This window comes from Amia ocellicauda, chromosome 7, assembly GCF_036373705.1.
Source record: "Amia ocellicauda isolate fAmiCal2 chromosome 7, fAmiCal2.hap1, whole genome shotgun sequence".
Classification (NCBI taxonomy): domain Eukaryota; kingdom Metazoa; phylum Chordata; class Actinopteri; order Amiiformes; family Amiidae; genus Amia; species Amia ocellicauda.
Genome location: NC_089856.1, coordinates 49,048,734 through 49,074,583, shown reverse-complemented (window position 1 = coordinate 49,074,583; position 25,850 = coordinate 49,048,734). Strand labels below are relative to the sequence as shown.

At 50.1% G+C, this 25,850-nt stretch overlaps 1 protein-coding gene across 1 annotated transcript; it reads right to left on the bottom strand.

Annotated features, from left to right (window-relative positions):
• Positions 1-24,938, bottom strand: LOC136753780 (IQ motif and SEC7 domain-containing protein 2). Its single transcript, XM_066710156.1, has 13 exons — positions 24,507-24,938; positions 11,099-11,348; positions 10,561-10,998; positions 9,296-10,380; positions 8,133-8,294; positions 7,901-8,023; positions 7,604-7,770; positions 7,049-7,188; positions 6,834-6,959; positions 5,900-5,999; positions 5,547-5,708; positions 5,196-5,378; positions 1-117 (listed from the first exon to the last, which is right to left on the bottom strand). Exons 1-13 carry the CDS (start codon positions 24,569-24,571, stop codon positions 104-106), a joined length of 3,015 nt encoding a protein of 1,004 aa, XP_066566253.1. The 5' UTR covers positions 24,572-24,938; the 3' UTR covers positions 1-103.
• Positions 24,939-25,850: the final 912 nt, after the last annotated feature.

Sequence of the window (25,850 nt, the reverse complement as noted above, 5' to 3'; positions counted from 1 at the left end):
CCCCACCCCCAATCCGGGGCTCAGGATGGGGCGGTGAGGCCGGTAGTCGTCCAGGCCATAGCAGCCCCCCCCCACCGGCAGCCTCTGATGAGGACGGGGACTGCTAATAATGGAGCCCTGAGAGAGAGAGAGGAGAGAGGGGGAGAGAGAGGGAGGAGAGAGGACAAGAGAGAGTGGGGGAGTGAGGTGGAGAGAGAGAGATGGAGAGAGGCAGTGAGAGGTGGAGAGAGGGAGGAGAGAAATAGAGAGAGGGAAGAGAGAGGGGCAGAGAGAGCGAGGACAATGAGAGGTGGAGGGGGAGAGGCGAGGCACAGAGAGGGGATTTGTAGAAAAGAAAGAGAGGGTGGGAGGGGAGAGAGAGGTGCAAGTTAACACACACAAGCCTTGAGTCGCTGAAACTCCACTTCATTAACACAGCCCTGGACACACAATACACAACACACACACAAGCTGCACATGAGCTGAGCATATGCCACACACCAAACCACAACCACAACACGACAGCAAGTCCCCATAACACAACAGCACCGGGGGGGGCGGCTCCGAGTGTGTGTATGAGGGCAGAACTCAGAGTAACACAACGAACACAAACGGACACAAACGAACACCGAGACACGTCCCCACGGACACGGCAGTGAGCAGCGGAATCGATGAACAGTGACACACACACCACAGCGACTCTTGAGTGCAGACACTCTGTCGCGGCATGCAGACTCAATCTGGCATGGGGGGTACAGGGGCCGCATGCTGGGGGCACTGGGACCAGTACAGAGACCCTCACTAGGGGCACAGGGGGCATGGTGGGTACAGGGGCTGCATGCTGGGGGCACTGGGACCAGTACAGAGACCCTCACTGGGGGCAGGGGCAACAGATCCCCACTTACTTCGATAGTGCTGTCAAGAGATCCCGCGCTGTTCCTGCGCCCGCGCTTGCCTGCACCAACCAGGGGAGAGAGTTAGGAAGGGTGGGGGGCGGTGCTATAGGAGCTGTATCTCTCTCTCTCACTCCTGCCCTCCCTCCGCCTGCTTGCTGAAACCTGAATGCTGAACTGTGGCCGTGCGATGCATTGGGGGATAGAGAGACTGGATACGACTCCCCCAACCCAGCAGAAACGCAGTGCCAGCCAGAGGGTTTGCGGTCACTGCGGGAGCCGGTCCTCCTCTCACCCGGGCCACAGCGCCGCCCTAGTGTCAACACTGCACTTCACTGTGGGGTCTAGACTGATGACTTACAAACATCAAGAGAACAGACTGAGACCCCGTTCCCACTGGCCATGTTCAGGTGCCCCTCCGTGTGGCCGGGCTGTAACCGTACACTCTTATCTCGAACAGTAATCATGTTTTTATTTATTTGTACGAGCAAACGGTTTTATGTATAGGTATTGATTTTACTTGCATGAAACATGTTAACCTTCCAGCAAAAGCACCATTTCTATTTTATTCAATACAGAAAAAGTGTGGGACATAGCGAATGTGTGAACACCTTGATGAATACACCCCGGTGTTCAGTAACATTAAAAAATACAACTATACTGAAGTAGTAAATACTACAGACACCGGAACACAGACACCTTGACATTTGGGTTAACTATAATAAAGACTCCCTTCTAGAGTTTGTGTCAACATTATATATTTGTCGGCGTATTATTTTATCATTAATAATATAAATAATAATGGCTCGACTGCAATGAACTCGCAGTTAGTCCACTTGACCCATTAAGCCTGAGAAATGCCTGATCATTTAAACTTAGTTGGTTAAGTGATCCTGGAGATTGATTGGTCCTCCGTGATACCAATTTCCAGTTGCACAGCTTACATTAAGCTGTTTGGGGGTCTGCTGCTCATGTAGCAAATCATTCCACACAGCAGATGTTTTTCGAAACATTTACGTTTCCATTATTACACAACACTTTGCTGTAAAGATGGCGGATAAAGAAACAATAACGCAGAATAGCACCGAGTGTCCACAGGCAGCTGGCAAATGGGGGACAGTGCTCTTTCAGAGGAAGATACAAATATCACTGTAATCGTATATTTTAAAAATACATCGTTTACATGTAGTCTGGTCCAATGCCTGCTGAAGCGACAGTGGCAACCGAGGGTCTCTTTATGACGTTTTGAATGTTATATCCAGCCACTTGTATTGAAGTAATGGCGGTATACAAGTCTAATGTTGTAGTGCAGATCGGCTATGAGGGACGTCTGAAGTGTGGTTTAGTATTGTAACGCTTGCGGGTTCAACAACAACTCGTTGTATATGGATTATGAGTGCAGTATAGCCAGGTCTCAGGCACTGAACACTCCTTCACCTGTTCTCCTCTCCCTGCGCTCCTCCCCACCGCACCGCCTTCAGCCCTTTAACCCTCTACTGGGTGCGGTAATGAGGGAAATAAGTATTTGACCCCTTCGACTTAGTACTTGGTGGCAAAACCCTTGTTGGCAATCAGAGGTCAGACGTTTCTTGTAGTTGGTCACCAGGTTTGCACACATCTCAGGAGGGATTTTGTCCCACTCCTCTTTGCAGATCCTCTCCAAGTCATTAAGGTTTCGAGGTTGACATTTGGCAACTCGAACCTTCAGCTCCCTCCACAGATTTTCTATGGGATTAAGGTCTGGAGACTGGCTAGGCCACTCCAGGACCTTAATGTGCTTCTTCATGAGCCACTCCTTTGTTGCCTTGGCTGTGTGTTTTGGGTCATTTGTCATGCTGGAATACCCATCCATGACCCATTTTCAATGCCCTGGCTGAGGGAAGGAGGTTCTCACCCAAGATTTGACGGTACATGGCCCCGTCCATCGTCCCTTTGATGCGGTGCAGTTGTCCTGTCCCCTTAGCAGAAAAACACCCCCAAAGCATAATGTTTCCACCTCCATGTTTGACGGTGGGGATGGTGTTCTTGGGGTCATTCCTCTTCCTCCAAACACGGTGAGTTGAGTTGATGCCAAAGAGCTTGATTTTGGTCTCATCTGACCACAACACTTTCACCCAGTTCTCCTCTGAATCATTCAGATGTTCATTGGCAATCTTCAGACGGGCCTGTACATGTGCTTTCTTGAGCAGGGGGACCTTGCAGGCGCTGCAGGATTTAAGTCCTTCACGGCGTAGTGTGTTACCAATTGTTTTCTTGGTGACTATGGTCCCAGCTGCCTTGAGATCATTAACAAGATCCTCCCGTGTAGTTCTGGGCTGATTCCTCACCGTTCTCATGATCACTGAATCTCCACGAGGTGAGAACTTGCATGGAGCCCCAGACCGAGGGACACTGACAGTTATTTTGTGTTTCTTCCATTTGCGAATAATCGCACCAACTGTTGTCACCTTCTCACCAAGCTGCTTGGCGATGGTCTTGTAGCCCATTCCAGCCTTGTGTAGGTCTACAATCTTGTCCCTGACATCCTTGGACAGCTCTTTGGTCTTGGTGGAGAGTTTGGAATCTGATTGATTGATTGCTTCTGTGGACAGGTGTATTTTATACAGGTAACGAGCCGAGATTAGGAGCACATCCTTTAAGAGAGTCTCAGCTCGTTACCTGTATAAAAGACACCTGGGAGCCAGAAATCTTGCTGATTGATAGGGGATCAAAAACTTATTTCCCTCATTAACATGCAAATCAATTTATAACTTTTTTGAAATGCGTTTTTCTGGATTTGTTTGTTGTTATTCTGTCTCTCACTGTTAAAATACACCTACCATTAAAATTATAGACTGATCATTTCTTTGACAGTGGGCAAACGTACAAAATCAGCAGGAGATCAAATACTTTTTCCCCTCACTGTATTTCTGCAGTCGGTAACTGTCTACACTAGAATTATCATTATGCTAGTAGTAGTACAGTTACATATTGTTATGTAGTTAGCGATAGTGAGGGTTTACAAATATCATTAAAATATTCGCTTTTCGTGCGATTGATCACATAAAAACATCCCTCTGTTTTTAACATTTTAATAGTTTTAAGAGTGTAAACAGGGAAAGCTAAAAACTGGGACATTTAAACTATTTTGAGAGAATTGTCAAGACATTGGGACATTTAATTTAAATCCAGGACATTTGGTCACCATAGTCTTTCATGTTTGCGTGTATTTATACCAAAACAAGTGAATGTATTTCGTCACGGCACACTATTGCAGACCAATGCAGTCCTTTCTCTGGCAGGATTTTCACGATCTTTTCAAACACTGTTAAATGTCTTTCTGCTTCAAGCAGTTGATCCTGTGTGGCACTTTGCACTGTGCATTAATAAATGCTCAAATTGAATCGTCAGTGGTAAACACACACATTCCTTCTTGGGAAAAGTTTCTACACATCGAGAGCAGCCGCCATGACTGCAGTTACAATGTCAGAGTGCAGTGGTGCTGCGTCCCACTGCGTAAGGGCCATGACAGTGCGTCCCCTAGAGCAGTGCGGGGCTCAGTTGGTACGATGTACAAAACAGTGCCTCCTGAAACCAGTTTGGGCACAAGTGCAGGTGGAAACACCTGGACTGGATCGGCCACGCAGAGGTACAGCTGAGCCTGGTCAGTGGAAACGGGGCATCACTGGAGTGTGCCATTACCACATGCAGTGCTGCTGTGTTGGAGCATGCTCCATGTTGTGCTGGGTGATTGTTACTTGGCACAGTCACACTTCACACACGCTGAGGGAAGGGGTCGCCGTGTTCGCTGTGGTTCAGGTATAAGCATGCAGTACAGGGGGGGTTCGCAGTGTCGCCCCCTGCAGCCCGGCAGTGCATTGAAGATGAGAGAGCAGAGCTGCTGCCAATATACTTTATAAACAGCTTCCAGTTCTTCCACCTCTACGTTCATAAGAAAGACAATGTTGTGAAGCAGGCTGTCTTTGCCGAGGGGGGGTCTTTGCTGCAGTCAGTGTGACTGTGGAGTCTCATTGGGGGGGCACAGGGAGCGCTGCTGTACTGGCAGAACTGCAGTACCGACAGCAGACACAAGGTGGGGCCCCAACATAGCTGTTTGTCAGCAGAAAAGGAAGACCAGGGAAAGCAATCTCTCCCTCTCTCTCTCTCTCTCTAGCTCTCTCTCCCTGTCTCTGTTTATACAGTGTCACTGTGTGTGTGTGAGTGTGTCAGTGTGTGTGCATGTGCGTGTGGGTGTGTTGGTGTGTGGCTGTGTCAATGTCGGTGTGTGGCTGTGTCAGTGTATGAGTGTGTGGCTGTGTTGGTGTGTGTGTGGCAGTGTCTCACCAGTCTCAGACAGGTCTCTCAGGGACGAGCTCAGGGCCGAGCGCTTCAGCCCCTCCCCTGTGTAGCTGTCATCCAGGCTGGGGCGTCCCAGGGTCCCGTTCACCGCCTCGCTCTTCACCCCCCCCACTGGACCCCCGGTCATCAGACTGGGCCGCATCACCCCCTTCTGCTTCTCCAGCTCCGCTGCAGGGAGAGAGAGAGAGAGAGAGAGAGAGAGGGAGAGCGGTAGAGAGATACAGAGAGGAAGAGATGGATTGGAGGTGTTGTCAATCAGTATCCTGTGAGACAGACTCACACAGTCCAGCCCCAGCATTGCCCCAGTCCAGCCCCAGTACTGCCCCGGACACTCACACTCCACGCGGTACTTCTCCATCTCCTGCACCTCGGCCACGCTCTCGCGCAGGTCGCTGGAGAAGCGGCTCCGGTCCTGCTGGCTCGGCGCGTTGAACACGATCAGAACCTTCCTCTCCCCCCCCGGGATCGCTGAGGTCAGACGGATACCGTGGGGGTAGTCTGTGGAGACACACACACACACTATTAACACACTCCAACACACACACAATAGTAACACACAAACACACACACTATTAACACACTCCAGCACACACACACACACATACATAATATTAACATACTCCAGCACACATACAATATTCATACACTGCACTACACACTCATTCACATGACGGGGGCGGGACTCTTACAGGAGTTCTGGAACATGTGCACCTGCATCTCCACCAGTGGGAAGGACTGGCGGAAGCTGTAGGTCACTGACGTCTTCTTCTTCTGGAAGATCTTCGTCACCTAACAGAGAGAGGGAGAGAGGGAGAGAGAGGGAGAGAGAGGGAGAGAGGGAGAGGTAGGGACCCAGAGACAGCAGTGAGGTGTCGGGCAGAGAGCACATTCTGAAAACAGAATCATTGGTCCCTAAACAGTGTGTGCAGTGACAGTGTGTGAGGTGAGACTGTGAGGTGAGACAGTGTGTGAGGTGAGACAGTGTTTGTGGTGAGACAGTGTGTGAGGAGAGATAGTGAGGAGAGACAGTGTGTGTGGTGAGACAGTGTGTGAGGAAAGATAGTGTGTGAGGTGAGACAGTGTGAGGAGAGACAGTGTGTGAGGTGAGACAGTGTGAGGAGAGATAGTGTGAGGAGAGACAGTGTGTGAGGAGAGAGTGTGTGAGGTGAGACAGTGTGAGGAGAGATAGTGTGTGAGGTGAGATAGTGTGAGGAGAGACAGTGAGGAGAGACAGTGTGTGAGGTGAGACAGTGTGAGGAGAGATAGTGTGAGGAGAGATAGTGTGTGAGGAGAGACAGTGTTTGTGGTGAGACAGTGTGTGAGGAGAGATAGTGAGGAGAGACAGTGTGTGTGGTGAGACAGTGTGTGAGGAGAGATAGTGTGTGAGGTGAGACAGTGTGAGGAGAGACAGTGTGTGAGGTGAGACAGTGAGGAGAGACAGTGTGTGAGGTGAGACAGTGTGTGAGGTGAGAGTGTGAGGAGAGACAGTGTTTGTGGTGAGACAGTGTGTGAGGAGAGACAGTGTGTGAGGAGAGATAGTGAGGAGAGACAGTGTGTGAGGTGAGATAGTGTGAGGAGAGACAGTGAGGAGAGATAGTGTGTGAGGTGAGACAGGTTTCTTACCACCAGCAGGTCATTGAAGAGGAACACCTCTCGCTGGTGGACGCCGCTGCGCTGGGGCCGGTTGGGGTCGGGCACCTCATACAGCTGGCAGCAGCACACCAGGCGCCGGTGCGGCAGAGACAGGACCTGCAGAGAGGGGCGTTAGCAGGCTGTGTGCAGTGTGTAGTTTACCGTGTGTAGTGTGTAGCAGTGCCCAGTACAGGGGCGTCACTCACAGGTTTCTTGCCCACGATGACCCTCTCCACCGCCTGCACCTGCGACACGTGGTCATCGTTGGTGCGCAGCTCCCACTTCTGGATCCGCTGGTAGATCCCCACCAACAGATCCCGAGGAATGTCCTGCCCGTTGTCCACTCCTACAGGGATGGCAGGGACGGAGGGACAGGGAGAGTCAACCACAGGGACACAGGCAGACAGACAGACAGACAGACGCACTCATAAAGTCACACTCACACACACACACAGACACACAAACTCCTACAGGGACGGGCAGAGAGGGAGTCACAGTGACACAGGCAGACAGACAGATAGACAGACAGACACACACAGACACACACATGGACACACAGACAGACAGACACACACACACACAGTCACACACACAGACACACTCCTACGGGGACGCGCAGGGAGGGAGGGACATGGAGAGTCACAGGGACACAGGCAGACGGACAGATTGACAGACAGACACACACACGGACAGACAAACACATGTGGACACACAGACACAGATGTACACACACACACACACACACACACACACACACCGACCCCTGAGGTTCTTGATGAAGTCGTCCAGCTTCATCTTGCGCTCCGGCTTCACGCTCGGGCTGTACATGTCTGTGTTGAGCAGGATGATTGCAAACGCCAGGATGAAGATAGTGTCGGGGTTCTGGAACTGGCGCACCAGGGCCGGGTTACACACACAGTACCGCTGACTGCAGAGACAGAGAGACAGAGACTGGGGTTACACACACAGCACCGCTGACTGCAAAGACAGAGAGACAGAGAGAGCGAGAGACAGAGAGACAGACACAGAGACAGACAGACACATGGAGACAGACAGACCTGAAGGCCTCTATGAGCCGCTCCACCTTCTGGGCCTCCCCCTGCACCCTGATCTGGGCCTGGAACTTCCTGAGTGCATCGTCCAGATCCATCCCTGAGAAATCCATCTCATCCACAACACAGCTGAGGCCAGCGGAGAAGGGGAGGGCGAGAGAGCGAGGGGTTAGTAAGTTAAATCTAGACACCTCTTCCTGACTCGTCACCTCCTCACCTCCCTCCCTCCCTCACTCACTCCAGCACGTCTTTGTTGAACTGTTTCTGCCGGTTGCCGAGGAACTCTCCGATCATCTGCCGGCTCAGGCCCTTCCTCTCCAGGATGAAGCGAGCAATGCCCACCGGCGTGTCGGATACGAAACCTCGCTCGATCAGGTACTGGATGCCCTTCTCTGGCTTCCTGAGGGCAGGAGGGACAGGGAGGGAGGGGAAGAAGGGGAGAGAAAGGACAATTAGAGGGAGAAAGGGGACAGTGGGAGAGAGGAAGGGTTAATACACAAATTGGGGCTGTTGCGCTTCTTGCAGTGTTGATTGATCATGGTGTTCTAGCTGCTTTGGTAACAAACAGCTCCTTCCAACACAGACACCTGAACCTGAAACTGAATCGGAATCAGATTCGGAACACGAACCCCAACATGAATCGGAATCGGAATGAGAACCGGAACCTGGACCTGAAACTGAAACTGAAACTGAAACTGAAACTGAAACTGAAATTGAAATTGAAATTGAAATTGAAATTGAATCTGAATCAGAATTTGATTTGAATGTGAATATGAACCTGAAAATGAATTGGAATGTGAATGTGAATGTGAATATGAATGTGAATATGAAACTGGAAATTAATTGGAAACGGAATCAGGACCTGGACCTGGACCTGGACCTGAACTGAAACTGAAACTGAAACTGAATGTGAATATGAATGTAAACCTGAAACTGAAACTGAACCTGAACCTAAAAATGAATCTGAATCTGAAACGGAAAATGAAAGTGAAACTGAATCTGAAACTAAAACTAAAACTGAAATTGAATCTGAATCAGAATCAGATTTTGATCTGAATATGGATGTGAATGAATGTGAATCTGAAACTGAAACTGAAAATGAATTGGAATCAGAATCTGGACCTGAACCTGAATCTGAATCTGAATTTGATCTCAATGTGAATGTGATTCTGAATCTGAATTTGATATGAATTTCAATTTAATCTGAATTTGAATTTGATCTGTGGATATGAAACTGAAACTGAAAATGAAAGTGAATTTGAATCTGAATGTGAATCTGAACCTAAACCTGACTCTGAATGTGAATGTGAATGTGAATCTGAACCTGAACCTAAACCTGACCCTGCCCGTTTTCCGCCGTACAGCACACCACACTGCGACGCCCTCCTTGGCCCCACTGACTTGTTGAAGAGGTTGAGGCCGATGCGGTACTGCCGCCGCTGCACCACGTCGTTGTTGAAGGCAGGCGAGTCCCAGCTGTGCCGGCTCTCGCGCTGGTAGGTCTGCTTGCCCATGGGCGGCAGCGGCTCACGCAGGCTGTCCCGGGACGAGGAGCCCGAGCTGCAGTTGATCGTCTCGTTGGAATTGGTGGTGCTGTTGAGCGAGTCGTTGTCCCCATCGGAGCAGCAGGCCTCGCCAGGCCCTGAGTTCAGCGCTGACATGCTGCTGCCCAGCCCCGGTGCTGGGGGCAGGGCCGGCACGGGGCCTGGCGGTGGCGGCCCGGCGGAGGAGCCGGAGGAGGGCGGGTCAGGGTACTGGTGGTGGTGATGGTGGTGGTGGTGTGGGTGGTGGTGGGGCAGGTGCGTGGGCAGGGGGTGCGGCCGGCTCTGGGTGCGCGTCTGGCCCTGCGCCGCCGAGCGGTTGTTGGCGTTGGGGTTGTGCTTCAGGGTGCCCTGCGGGGAGCCCCCTCCCCCTCCGCCACCGCCCCCTCCCGGCTCCTGCTCGTAGATGAGCTGGCGGGTCAAGGAGCCGCGGTCCGAGCGGTCGCTCATGTCCACCGAGCTGTCGCTGGGGGGCTCAATGGTCAGCAGGGGCAGGTGGGCCCCGCGGAGCCGGTAGTCGCGGCACTCCGTGCAGGGGGTGCTGCGCCGGCTGTTGTTGCTGCCCCCCCCCTCGGTGTCGCGGCTGTCCTCGCGGCCGCTGGCGCCGCCCCCTCCCCCGGTGCTGCCCGGGCCCCAGTACTCGGTGTCGGTGCTGCTGGGGGCGCGGTCCAGAGAGAGGGGTGAGGAGGGCAGCCCGTCGTCCATGTACAGCGTGACGTCGCTGTAGGACGTGGCCGTGCTGTCCTCGTGCATCGCCATGGAGATGCCGCCCCGCTCTCCCCCCCGGCGGGACGAGGGGTTGCCCCCCCAGATGCACTCGCCGTAATCCTCGCTGCCGCCACCGCCCTCGCCGCCACCGCCCTCGCCGCCGCTGCCCTCCCGGGAGTCCGAGCGACTGGGCCGGCATGTCAGAGCATCGTCGATGGAGTCGGCCAAGGACTTCACCTGGACAGAGAGAGAGAGGGAGGGAGGGAGGGAGAGAGAGACAGGACACAGAAAGGTTTTGTTATTATTACTTCCATCCCTCTATACCAAACTCCAACACCCCCTACCTCCCCGCTGCTCTCTGCTCTCCCCACACTTCTCCCGTGCCCTCCCCCTCTCCCCGCACTCCTCCCCTCCCACCTGTTTGGAAAACGAGTCCTCCAGGTCCGTGGCCTCCCCGTGGTAGTCGCCGCCCCCTGGAGGACGGGAGGAGGACGACACGGAGCCGCCAGTGCCGCCGCTGTCCAGCTCGGGGTTGGAGGCGGAGGAGGTGGCCAGCGTGTGGGCCAGGCCGTGGGCGTGGGGGTGGGTGTGGACGCCACCGTGCAGGTGGGGCAGGTAGCCGGGCTGCGTCTGCTGCTGCTGGTGCTGCTGGTGCTGCTGCTCGCGGTCATCGAAGGAGTACTGCAGCCGCATGTTGGACAGGATGATGCGCCGGGACATGCGGCTCTCTGAGGCCGAGCTGCGCAGACGCTGGAAGTTCTTGTTCATGCGGTACTGCCGGAACGCCGTCTGGATGGTGCGCGCTGCCCGCCGGCTCAGGAAGTAGCCCCCGTACTTCCTCTCCAGCATCTCCACCTGGAGATAGAGTGTGATACAGGGCAGTGTAACAGTGTGCAGCACAGGGCAGTGTAACAGTGTGTAGCACAGGGCAGTGTAACAGTGTGCAGTGTGTTACCTTCTTGTCCTGCAGGTCTGTGGAGAGCTCATAGCTGTCAGACAGGGCCTTGCAACGCTTGTTCTCCTCCTCCTCCTGCTTGCGCAGGGCCAGGCTGGCGGGCTGGTGCCGGGTGCGCTGGGCCCAGGTCAGGCTGGGGGAGGGCGCCGTTGGGGGGCTGCTGTTGTAACGCTCAGCCCGGTATGGGGCCTGACTGCAAGGGCTGTCCGAGAAATTGCCTGGCTCCACGCTCTGTGGCTCCCCCTCCACACTAGGAGAGGAGAGAGGAGGGGAGAAGAGAGGGAAGAGAGCAGAGACAGGGCAGGAGAGACATATGAGAGGAGAGAGGAGAGAGGAGAGAGGAGAGAGGAGAGGGTTATTAATTTGCAGTGATCAGGTAGTTCACAGTTGTGATGCAATCTCAGCCCGGCGCAAGGTGCGCGTGTTCTGTGTCGTATTGATTCATTATTTGCTGTGTTGCCTCCTGGCACCGCACACTGAACTACATATCCCAGAAGTCCCTGCTCCAGCCAGCTGGAAACTCTGAGCAGATACTTGTCTCCTGCCGCACAGCGAGCGACTCACTGGAACAATTCAATATGAGGCTGAAAATAGCAGAGACAACACCGGGGGGGCAGAGGCCCAGTGCCCAATCACACATCCTCTCCCCTGCCCTGACACACACACACACACACGTCCTCTCTCCTGCACTGTGAGAAATTCATCCTCCTCGCAAAGAGAACAACTAAACAAAACAAAAACACACTGAGGACAGGAAACCCCGAGCACAGCAAGGCTGTGACTGCGCCACACTGTACCAACACCAACATGTCCCGTACTGTGTGCACAAACACACACACACATCCCGTACTGTGTGCACAAACATACACACACATCCTGTACTGTGTGCACAAACACACCGGAACACACATACACTCAGATGCAGTTATAAATGGCAGGGGTAAAAAATTATTTGACCAAAGATTAATTTGTTTTTTAAGAGTTTGAGAAGGGAATCCCACAACACCACCTCTCTCTCTCTCTCTCTCTCTCTCTCTCTCTCTCTCTGTCCATCTTCACATCTCCCCATCCCTCTTGGCGTGACACTCACATGTACAGTCGTGCCCTGCGCGGGAATCTGTGTCTCCTGGTGGACCACATGGCAATCCGGCGCCGGGCTCAGCACTGACAGGACAAAACACACTGGCACTGACAAACACACACACACACACACACACACACACACACACTGACACTACCACAGACACTACTGTCACTGAAATCCAGGCAGTGTCTGACACACACACACACACACACACACACACACACACACCTGTGTGCCTGTCAGTGTCCCGGTGTCTTATATCCTAGCAGGGAAAGTTACTCAGAATCCAAAGTCCAGATTTTGGAACCATACCCCAGACAGGAACAACAGCAGCTCTGTACACACTCACACACACAGACACCCACACCCACACACACACACACACTCTCTCTCCGTCTCTGCACAGCAAGGAGCCGGTAACTAACAAACACAGTGGCAGCAACCACTCTGGTCAGAATGTGGAGAAACACTAACACAACACACACACATACACACTGACTGTAAAGACAGACACACACACACTTACATGTAGTACAGCACCACACATACACACTCACTCTCACACTCGTACACGGATGCAGAGAGAGCAACATCTCGGAGAGAGAGTCTCACCCACACAAACACGGCGCACGCACACACTGGCAGGCACCGCCCCACCTCTCCCTCTCCCTCTCCCTCCCTCTGTTAAAGGAAACAGCAACAGCCAACAAACAAAACTACACTAAATTGACTCCACTAACACGCCTATCCTGTTCTCTCTCTCTCTCTCTCTCTCTCTCTCTCTCTCTCTCAGCAGTGGAAACACATGCACTGCTGCACTCTCGCTCTCGCTCCCTCCCTCCCGTGTCTCTCGCTGGTGACCCCTTGTGTTGTTATGAAGACGTCCATAAAAAAACAACAGTAGTGGATAAATACACGCACACGCACACGCGGATGGATGAATGAATTGACACACTAGCATGCCGTCATCAGACCAGTGAGCTCAGGACAGGAGGGGGGCCAGGAGAACAGGAGAGCAGCTGGGTATAAATAAACACCACCCAAACGCAAATTAACAAAACAGCCATCCCCTCCTCCTCTCTCTGTCTCCACCTTTCTCAACTTCTCTCCCTCACTCTCTCTATCTCCTTCTCTCCCTCAGTCTCTCTCTCCACCTCTGTCTCTCTGTCTGCTCAGACTCTGTGCAGCTGCAGTTTCCTGTTGTTTGTACACAGCTGAAACACAGAGAGAGAGAGAAAAAAATTAAATAAAATAAAAATAAAAAATATATATATATATATATTTTTTTTTTACTATAATTAATCTCTCTCTTGTTATATATATATATATAATTTACAGTCTGCTTTTTATTCAGTTTGGTTTTTTATTGCATGTTATGTGTAAAAACTGCTTTGGCAACACAATACTACTTCTGTCTGTCATGCCAATATAGCAAACTATAATTGAATTGCATTGAATTGAGTGAATAGATGTGTAAAGCTGTCCTGATGCACAAGTGTTTTCATAGGCTTGTTACACAAATATCAGGGGAAGCAGTGCGCTTTGTGCACAAACACAACAATATACACACAGACAGGCACACACACATATAAATAATACACACATATAAATAATAAAAACTGAAGGGTCACAGTGACACACTAACTCACAGTGACACACACACACACACACTTGAACAGCTGCAGATATTCCTCAGTATTAATCCCCTTTGCTCTTCTGGCAGCGGCTCCACAAGGACTCAAGGGAGAAGTTAATTTCGTTTTTTTAGTTTTCCTGGGATTTATTCTCCGTAATCCCTGATCCTCAGATAAGCCGGCGCGGCCCCTAGAGGCAGGCTCTCCGTGGCTCTGGAGCCAAGGGCTGAACGCACAGTACCTGCCAGCGTGACAACCCTGAGTGTAACAGTCCCTATAGTGACACCGCACACAGCCCCCATAGAGAGCCCTGACACTGTGTGTGTCTGTGTGTGTGTGTGAGTGTGTGTGTGTGTGTGTGTGTTGGCTGTACACGCTGCTCTGTAAACAGGATCCCAGGGCCACGCCCGGACAGGACTGTTGCTCACTGTGTATCTGTGTCGTTTTATTATAAGGAAGCCGGTGGCAGGTCTGTGTGTCTGTGCTGAAGCCCAGCCGCCGCTCAGCGCCAGTCGTTACGGCACAGTGCGGTTAACGGGCGAGCGCTAATTAAAGACCAGCAAGAAACAGTCAGGACAGACGGCCCTGTGACCAGAGACCGTCAGACAACATCCTGTTTAATTAACACAGATACAGAAGGGCACCGCAGAGAGGCACCTCACTGACACACACACACACACACACACACACACACACAAGTCGCAGTCACTGCCACTCTGTCATAATGAGTTTTTGCCATATTGATTGACTGATCTGTTTTTAGAGTCGGCTGTGCAGTGTTGACCCTCCGTGTCCAGGACAGGACAGACAGCCGTGCCCTGCACTCACGGGGTAAATACACACATGACTAATGGCCCGTTGTGTGTTACAATGATATGAAATGTATTCTGATGATATGAAACACCCGCGTGACACAAACAAACTGAAACATTTGGATGTGGGTGTTATAATGGGGGACTTCAATTTCCCAAACATAGACCACATTGACTTGATATTTTCAAATGACCAAGATAGAGTCAGAGGGACACTAGTTAGAGAACCAATGGCAAATTGTGATCACAATATGGTTAGCTTTGAGGCATTCTTTCAAAAAACAAGGTCCAAGTCTAAAACAATGGTCTACAATTTCAATAAATCAAACCTTGAAGGTATGAGGCGGCACTTAGAAGAGGTAGACTGGAGCACACTGGATACACTCAGTTGAAAATGGATGGGTATATTTTAAGAATATACTACTTGAGGCTCAGGAGAAATTTGTACCAAAACTTAGCAAATTGAGGACCAAAAAACACTGGCCAAAATGGTTTAATAGAGGTATGCAAAAAAATATAAGGAGAAAGAAAATGTTGTATAGCGCATACAAAAGGGATGGAGACGAAACAAAATACATAGAATATGTTGAGCTGCAAAGAGATCTTAAGAAAGGGATCAGGAAAGCAAAGATGGAAATAGAAAGAAACAGCTCTTGGAGCTAAAACTAATGCAAAGAGCTTTTTTCAATATTACAACAGCAAGCAGTCAATAAAGGAGGAAGTGAAACAGATAAAGGGCAAAAATGGAGGTATCTTGGAAAACGAACAAGAAGTGGCAAATGTTCTAAATGAGTATTTCAAAAAGGTTTTTACAAAAGAAAAGACAGATAACATGCCACAGGTTAACAATCAGTCCAGTCAAACCCTAAGAGAGATCAGGATAAATGAGGAGGAGGTACTAAAGGGACTAGCAGAATTAAAAACAAACTAATCACCTGGGCCAGATGGGATATTTCCAACAGTACTTAAAGAAATGAGGGAAATTATTTATAGGCTGCTAAGTCAAATATTCCAAATGACACTTAGAACAGGGGATGAGCCAACTGACTGGAAGACAGCAAATGTCATACCAATCCAAAAGAAAGAGGACAAAACTGAGCCAGGAAATTACAGACCAATCAGTCTCACCTGCATCACCTGTAAAATGTTGGAAAAAATTATTAGACAGAAAATAGAGAAGCACCTTAATGAAAACATATTCTTGGAGATAGTCAACATGGGTTTAGACGAGGCAGATCGTGTCTTACTAATTTATTTGAGTTTTTTGAACATGCAACTGCAGCTGTAGATCACATGAAAACATATGATATGATATACTTAGATTTCCAAAAAGCTTTTGATAAGGTTCCACACCAAAGACTGATCCTCAAACTGGAAGCTGTAGGCATTCAGGGTAACATAAGTAGATGGATTATGAACTGGTTGATGTCTAGGAAACAGAGGGTGTCGATTAGAGGAGTCACTTCTAACTGGAGCGAGGTTGTCAGTGGAGTTCCACAGGGATCAGTACTAGGGCCTGTGCTTTTTCTTATCTATATTAATGATCTGGACTCTGGGATAGTTAGCAAACTTGTCCAATTTGCAGATGATACTAAAATAGGTGGCTCAGCAGATACAATCTCGGCAGCACAGGCTATTCAAAGGGACTTGGATAATATTCAGTTGTGGACCGACACCTGGCAGATGAAATTCAATGTGGACAAGTGCAAGGTATTACATGCAGGTAACAATAATGTCCACTATAATTACACTATGGGAGGAACAGAACTAGATGAAGTAACGCATGAGAAAGACCTAGGAGTCTATGAGGACTCCTCACTTTCTCAATCCAAACAATGTGGAGAAGCAATAAAAAAGGCAAACACAATGCTAGGGTATATTGTCAAAAGTGTAGAATTGAGAACAAGGGCAGTGATGTTCAGACTGTACAATGCACTAGTTAGAGCTCATCTGGATACTGTGGACAGTTCTGGGCTCCATACTTCAAGAAATATATCGCTGCTCTAGAGGCAGTTCAGAGGAGAGCAACCAGACTTATTCCAGGTCTGAAGGGAATGTCCTACTGAGAGACTGAGGAACTGAACCTTTTCACCCTGGAACAGAGGAGACTACATGGGGACTTGATCCAGGTCTTCAAAATCATGAAAGGCATCGACCACATCAAACCAGAGGAGCTTTTCCAGATCAGCAGGGACACACGCACCCGGGACACAAATGGAAATTGGGCTTCAAGGCATTCAAAACAGAAAACAGGAGATTCAAAAACAGACTGGATAGGATCCTTGATCACTCAGTTATTAATGGACACCAAACGAGGACGATGGGGTGAATGGCCTCCTCTCGATTGGACACTTTCTTTCTTATGTTCTTATTTAAACAGACTGAACCTCAATCTGAACTCAAGTTGATCTGAAGATAAAGTTAAACTTCATTATTCTGTGTTCTGTGTTTTTAGTTTAGGTTTTATTGACCATGTCACTGTGACATAGAGGCTGGTGACAGAGCCGCTGGGCTGCACAGTCCCTGTCTACGCTGTGGCTCCTGGGGGCCCTGATGGTTTGTCATACAGACTAACAGAGTAAACAAACCGCGCTGCTCACTGGCTCAGACTGCAGCTGACAGCCTGAGAGCAGCAGGTCAGACAGGCACCGATCGATCACCCTGCTATAGGAGACTGATACACACACACAACTCAATAATACACACACCTCAATACACACACACCTCAATACACACACACACCAATACACACACATCAATACACACACACACAAACACACACACAAACACACCTTAATACCAACACACACACAATTCAATACACACACACACACAGGCTGTGAGTTTTGACATCTGTGTGTTTAGTTAAACAGACCTCCTCCAGTAGTCCAGCTAAACAAAGTCTACACAGTCTACAACCACAGTGCAGTGCACAACGGGCGAGAGTGGAAGTGCAGGAGTCAGAGACAAACACACGAACACTGACTACCCAGCACAGATCCGGCCCCAGGACAGCCTTACTCCAGCCGACTGCCCCGTGGAGCGGCATGGGGGGATGGCAATAAGTGTTGCGCAGCCTCTCCTGCTCTGAAGCCCAACACTGGACCAGGAAGCACAGCCTCACTACCTGCCGCCCACACCTCCAGCCTGGCCCTGTAGCGCAGACACACGGGACAGGACCAACTGTCCCCGGGCCGATCTCACAGTGAGGACCTCCGCAGCTCTGATACCCTGGGGCAACACGGAGGCCAGGGCTGGACAAGGGCTGGGGAAAACCCTCTCACAGGACAGCAACAACGAGGGCCTTTCCCCTGGGGCCAGTGTGTCAAACTGTTCTGCAGGGTTGTGTGTTTAGCATAATTGATTCATGCGGTTTGTTGATTTTAAAAATCACACAGCCATTACTAGGAATAAATAAATACATGCATAAACTCGGCTGTATTAAAAGTGTGTGTGTGTGTGTGTGTGTGTGTGTGTGTGTGTGTGTGTGTGTGTGTGTATGTGTATGTGTGTATGTGTGTGTGTACGGCCGCAGGGCGGCACCAGTAATCCCACAGGGACAATACTACAGGAGTCTTGTCAGGAGAAAATAACTGCCAGAGGACTGTCTTTCTGCAAGTGTGTGAGTGTTTGTTTCACAGCATCTGTGTGTGTCACTGAGTGGCGCTCTGGTGGCAGTTGTGTGCACTGCAGCACCTCATGACTCTAATATGTGACGCACCTGTTTGGCTGGTCCCTGTTGGCGCCGTGGCAGTGCCCAATCCAGCGCACACACACGCCCGCCTGCCCCAGGCCGTCTCAGGATCCCATGAAATGTCACACACACGGGTTTAAAAGGGAATGTGTGACTGTAGTGCTGAGCTGAGTGTGCGTCTCGTGCCACCCTGGGGGCCCGACCGGCTGCTCTCCGCTGAGCAGCACAGCTTTCAGAGCAGGCGCAGACAGGAAGTTGTGTGCAACACTGTTTCTAATATTATTATTATATATTTAGGCCCTGATTTACACCACAGACACTTGCATGTTTAAAGGAAGGCTCTGTGGCACCTGCGTAAAAAACAGACCGTGCCGCGTTGAACCTCCACCATCATTCGTTTGTCATGTTTTCTCTCTCTCACCTTTTGTTTTTCCCTGACTGTGTGTGTGTGTGTGTATGTGAGAGAGTCTCTGTTGTGTGGCCTTTGCTCACAGGGCACTCCTCTGTGCTGACTAACCTTTCCAGGAAAATCTTAAAAAACGATAGCCCGGAAAGCAGACCGGTCTATAAATCGCCTCTCCTATCCTCTCCGATCCAGATCCTTATCTTAAGGGACAAAAACAACTACAACCTGAACTACAGATATAAGATCTGCAATGCAGTTGCCTTGTTTTCACTCTTACGTGTTGCGATTGTTTCAACGAATGACACCGATAACAACCGCAGTCATGATCTGCGATAATAAAGTGCTGAGACAGGGGCCGGAAATTCTGCTGACTCAACTGAAAACATGTCTGGACCAAACAACAACAGATTAGTCTGCGGGCGCCAGGTGCCGTGTGTGTTGGAGGGTGTAGCACAGTGTAGTACAACACAGTGACATACGGGTTCAGTACAATATCACGAGCGCTGAGCTGGCGCAGTGTTGACAGCGAGCTCTTCCTGCATGAATCAGCACTGAGTGATGAGAGGCAGAGCGGACAATGCCGGGCCGGGGGGGCAGGAAACCGGGCCGCATTCGTAAGGAAAACACTGTGAAACCTGGAGAGAAAGCACACCAGGCTGCCCGGGCTGGACTGCTCTGAACCATGGGTCACAGGGGGTTCTGGGTGGGGGAGCAGGACCAGCATGCAGTGCGCTGTGGAAGTCAAGGCCAGTGGTGCGCAATACAGTATAATACAGAACAGAACATTGTAGTTTAGTACCGTGTAGTATAGTACAGTATAGTATAGTACAGTAAAGTGTAGTATAGTACGGGATATTATAGTACAGTATAGTATAGTACAGTACAGTGTAGTATTATAGTACAGTAGTACAGTACAGTGTAGTATGAACACTTCTCGGACAAAACTGTAGTAAATTAAAAGGAGACTCTGTACCACACACACACTCCACACTGTACCACACACACTCCACACTGTGTACCACACACACTCTTCACTGTGTACTGCACAAACTCCACACACACTCCACACTGTACCACACACACACTCCACACTGTGTACCACACACACTCTTCACTATGTACTGCACAAACTCCACACACACTCCACACTGTACCACACACACACTCCACACTGTGTACCACACACACTCTTCACTGTGTACTGCACAAACTCCACACACACTCCACACTATACCACACACACTCCTCATGGTATTACAAGAAAAAATAAAAAACACAGCATTTACACCTCCTGGGGTGACTTAATTAGTTTTAAATGAAACATTAACATTAATTGGATGTTAAATCAGCACCCTGAAAGATTTATGTGACACGTGGCTGAAGCTCCTTCTTCATTTTCTGTGTCGAAACAGCTGTGTACCGTCACCCAGAGACACAGATTAATAACGTTTTTGTTTGAAGTATTAAAGTTTGTGAGCAGACAAGAAAAGGAGCACATACAGAGGCCCCGCCCCACCCCGCCCCACACTGCCTGGGAAACGGAGACGAACACCCTGCTCCTGCCCAGAGTGCGTGGCATGGCGCTGGCAGCTGAAGAGCCATTTGCAGAAGGTTTTTGTCCAAATGCAGGTTGTTGTTAAATAATTGAGATATAAATGTTTGCTGAAAGGAACCTGAAGGAAGCTGAGTAGCTGAGCTGCATCCTGGATCTGCTGGGCATCACAGCGACTACAGGACTGAGGGGAGAGCGGCGCCGTCAACCGCACAGACTGGTGTGTCACGACAGCTGCGGTACTGCTGACACACACACTAGTTTACCACACACGTGACTGCACTGTTCCTGCAAACAGCCTTCAATAGACTGGATCCTGGTGGAGCTGCCAGAGGCATTAACCTAACTGAGACACACACACAGAGTCACACCCAGCATTGTGTACATCATATCACACCACATACGCCTGTGTGAAGATTTCCACACAAACACCGCTTATCTGTCCTCCACTTCAGCTCACATTATCTGAGAGAGAGAGTGAGAGAGAGGGAGAGGGAGATGGAGAGTAAGAGAGAGAGAGTAAAGCAGTGGAGCTGTCTGTTGTTGTACTTCGTGCTGCACGGCTGTGCTGTGCTCTGTGTTGTGTTCTGTGCTGTGCTCCGTGCTGTGCTGTGTTATGCTCTGTGCTGTGCTCTGTGCTGTGCTTGGGGCGAGGCTATATTTTCAGGTCTGCACACCCCAACAGGCAGGACACTTTGGAGGGAGCGATCCTCAGCCCTGTCCCATATCAGTGACAACACCCACCCCACACCCACTCAGCCAAAATCAACCTGCTGTGTCTTCTTTCCTTAATTTCCTTCCCCCCTTCCTTCCTTCTGCTCAGAGTAACAAACTGCTCAGACTAATGAATTGGGACTCTAACCCTCTCTTACTGGGACTCTAACCCTCTCTTATTGGGACTATTGCATCATTTTTATACACTTGTGTTGTTGAAGCCACACCAATGATAATAAAGAACTGAAGTTAAAACTGCTGTCCCACCCCCACGACAGGCTACACACGTTCACACACGGATGCAGAGCTCCCCGCGTCCTGCACACACACACTCACACACACAGGCATGCACACACGCACACTGACACACACACGCGGACACAGAGCTCCCCGCATCCTGCACATACACATACACACACAGGCAGGCACACACACACACACACTCTCACACACACACACACACACACACTCACACACGGATGCAGAGCTCCCCGCGTCCTGCACACACACACACACACACTCCCTGCGTCCTGCACAGCTTTGTCTCCTCAGTGATATTTTAGTGTCTGATGCCATTTACAGACTGAATGCAGAAATGGCTCCTCAGCATCTCTGAGAGATAAAGTGCTTCTGCTACAGAGGAGGGAGGTTGAGGGAACCACCTCCCTGTGCATCGCTCACACTGCCAGGAGAGACCTACACACACGCACTCACTCACACACACACACACAGGCATGCAGGCGCACACACACACACTCACTAAAACACACACAAACAGTCACACTGTTCTAAAGAAAGGGATCAGGAAAGCAAAGAGGGAAATAGAAATTAACATAGCTCTTGGAGCTAAAACTAATGCAAATGCAGCTTTTTTCAATATTACAACAGCAAGAGGTCAATAAAGGAGGAAGTGAAACAGATAAAGGGCAAAAATGGAAGTATCTTGGAAAATGAACAAGATGTGGCAAATGTTCTAAATGAGTATTTCACAGAGGTTTTTACAAAAGAAAAGACAGATAACATGCCACAGGTTAACAACCAGTCCAGTCAAACCCTAAGAGAGATCAGGATAAATGAGGAGGAGGTACTAAAGAGACTAGCAGAATTAAAAACAAACAGATCACCTGGGCCAGATGGGATATTTCCAACAGTACTTAAAGAAATGAGGGAAATTATTTATAGGCCGCGAAGGCTGAGACTACAGAGGGACTTGATCCAAGTCTTCAAAATCATAAAAGGCATCGACCACATCAAACCAGAGGAGCTTTTCCAGATCAGCAGGGACACACGCACCCGGGGACACAAATGGAAATTGGGCTTCAAGACAGAAAACAGGAGACACTTCTTCACACAGAGAGGCATCATAATCTGGAACAAAGCTCCATTGATGTCCTGTGGCCCCCGTCCCACTGCTCTGGGTCAGAGGGCTTGTCTGCTCTTGGCTGGAGCTCAGCTATCGGCCCCTGCGCACTGCTAGGGACTTGCAATGTTGCCTGGCTTGTCGATGGCTGGGTTAGGTAGTGGTTATCGGCTCCTACAAATTAGCAGGTTTACCAGTAACAGATAAATACATGAATAAGTAAAGCATCTGTTCTATAACACAATAAAAATAACAGGTTCATAGAAACAGACACGGAAACTCCCCACTTCAGGGAGTGGGAAATGAGTTTGAGGACGGGATCATTCCAGCAGCTGGACGCCCTGGCACGGCTGGCACTGAGCTGAGCTGCAGTGAGGGCACAGAGGGCACTGGGGGTCCCAGTGTCAGGAGACCCCAAGATCACACCCAGGACAGACACTCCCGCTACAGTGTGGTCAAACAGGACCCGAGCTCAATGAATGCCATTCTCTGGTTGTTGTCTGTTTTATGAGGAGAATGCTTTTGATATTTCAATACGGTGTGTAAATACACTGTTCTTATTTGTTTCAATATTGTTTTTTTTAAACAACTTTATGTGCACAGTATGTGCACTTACAAAACTATTCACTCAAACTTGCACTCTCTCTCACACACACACACTTACAGACTTACACACTCTCACTCTCACACACCATTTTAAACCCAACAGAACAGCGGGGATCTCCAGCCCTAGGCCTGAACAGCCAGCCCCCTCCCCGCCCTGCAGGTTTAGCAGCTGTCTTCAATCAGAGCGCCAGAATCACGTTAATCTTGGCCAATTAAACCAGAAATGGGCTCAGTTATGTGGCCGAGTGCGAACTAGACTGGGCGCGATAGTGGAGCACAGCGTGGCTCTCCAGGACTGGCAGAGAGCAGCCCCGGGAACCGGCCTAGCGAGGCAGATTCATGTCCTGCTAGAAAACAGACACACGGCAGATACCAGTGCCAGTGCGGGGAGATGACCCTGCTCGACTGACCCGCGTGAACTCCCACCATGCGGGCCCGCATTGAGAGCCACCAGTACTCACGGCACCGTGGTGCATAGCTTGTGCTCAGCGCAACTTTCACCAGGCAAGAAAGATTAATGCAACCACACATTATTATTATTATTATTAACAATAATAACAACAATAATAGTAATACAAAACATTAACCTGCACACAGCTGCACAATGCGACTTCAGCCTGTTTTCTACGGTAATAAATACTGTGTAGGCGTTACTCCTTAACTGGAGGTGACACAAGAACCATTACAATGTGGAAGCCGTGTGCATGTGTTTAAATATATATTTGTGTGTGTGTATGTGTGTGTGTTTGTTATTTAGGCATTTCCCAATCATCTGTTAGCCACAACCACAACAACACAAGTAGGACCTAGCAGCCCCGCCACGGTGCCGACATCACCAGCTGTATAGCCGGCAGTGTGCGTGTGGGCCGTGGCAGCGGGGATCCGGCCGGGGTGCTGCGGGAGCGTGTCAGAAATGCGCTACACACACACGCGCACACACAAACTCTCACACACACACTCTCACACACACACACACACACACACACACACACACACACACTCTCACACACGCACACACACACACACTCTCACACACACACACACACGCACACACACACACTCTCACACACACACACACACACACACACGCACACACACACACTCTCACACACACACACACACACACACACACTCTCACACACACACACACACACACACACACACTCTCACACACGCACACACACGCACACACACACACGCACACACACACACACACACACTCTCACACACGCACACACGCACACACACTCTCACACACACACACATGCATATTTCATGGGCTGTGCGAGGGGTGGATGACAGGCGCATATGTGCGCGGAGCCGCAAGGGTTAAATCCACGGGAATCCCTGTTTATTGTTTTTCCAGCCGATAATCAAGGAAAGTCCTGGAGATTCGTATCAAACAAATACAATTAAAAACGTGAAAACGGCGCTCGCCATAGCGGTAGGAACACATCTATCAATCGCTGGAGACAGGGACAGAAAGGGAGAGGGAAGGAAGGAGGCAGGGAGGGAGGGAGGGAGGATGGTGCTGCGGATGTCTCACCAGTACACCAGCTTGTTGTGCAGGACGGCCGGCGTCTTCTCCGAGGCGCAGTTGATGCACCACATCGCGCTGTCCTGCCGCTGTCAGCTGGCTGCCCTGTCCTGGCGCTGGCGTTAATTGGCACCGTCGGCGGACCGTTGGCGTTTCATGCGGGTTTAATACGGCGCGTCTCCCGCATCAATCGCGAGGTTACTGTTGTTGTTGTTGTTACATATCATGACCCCCCGCACGGCAGATCTATCAGAGCGACGAGGAGACGCGTCGAAGCCCAGTCCCATCTCTCCATCTCTCTCTCTCTCTCTCTCTCTCTCTCTCTCTCTCTCTCCTCGGCGGCAGTTATTTCTCTCCGGGCGGCTGGAGCGAGCCTGTGTGACACGGCAGCCACGGCAACCACACAGCCGAGCCCACCGCGCTTAACCCCTGACGCGCCGTCCTACACACTCAACACACTCACTCACTCACAACACACTCACTCACACACAACACACTCACACTCAACACACTCACTCACACACAACACACTCACACTCAACACACTCACTCACACACAACACACTCACTCACAACACACTCACTCACACACAACACACTCACTCACAACACACTCACACTCAACACACTCACTCACACACAACACACTCACACTCAACACACTCACTCACACACAACACACTCACTCACACACAACACACTCACTCACAACACACTCACACTCAACACACTCACTCACACACAACACACTCACACTCAACACACTCACTCACACACAACACACTCACTCACAACACACTCACTCACACACAACACACTCACTCACAACACACTCACACTCAACACACTCACTCACACTCAACACACTCACTCACACACAACACACTCACTCACACACAACACACTCACTCACAACACACTCACACTCAACACACTCACTCACACACAACACACTCAACACACTCACTCACACACAACACACTCACTCACACACTACACACTCACTCACACACAACACACTCACTCACAACACACTCACACTCAACACACTCACTCACACACAACACACTCACTCACACACAACACACTCACACTCAACACACTCACTCACACACAACACACTCACTCACACACAACACACTCACACACAACACACTCAACACACTCACTCACACTCAACACACTCACACACAACACACTCACACACAACACAATCACACTCAACACACTCACTCACACACAACACACTCACAACACACACTCACACACAACACACTCACTCACATACAACACACTCACAACACTCACACACAACACACTCACTCACACACAACACACTCACAACACACATAC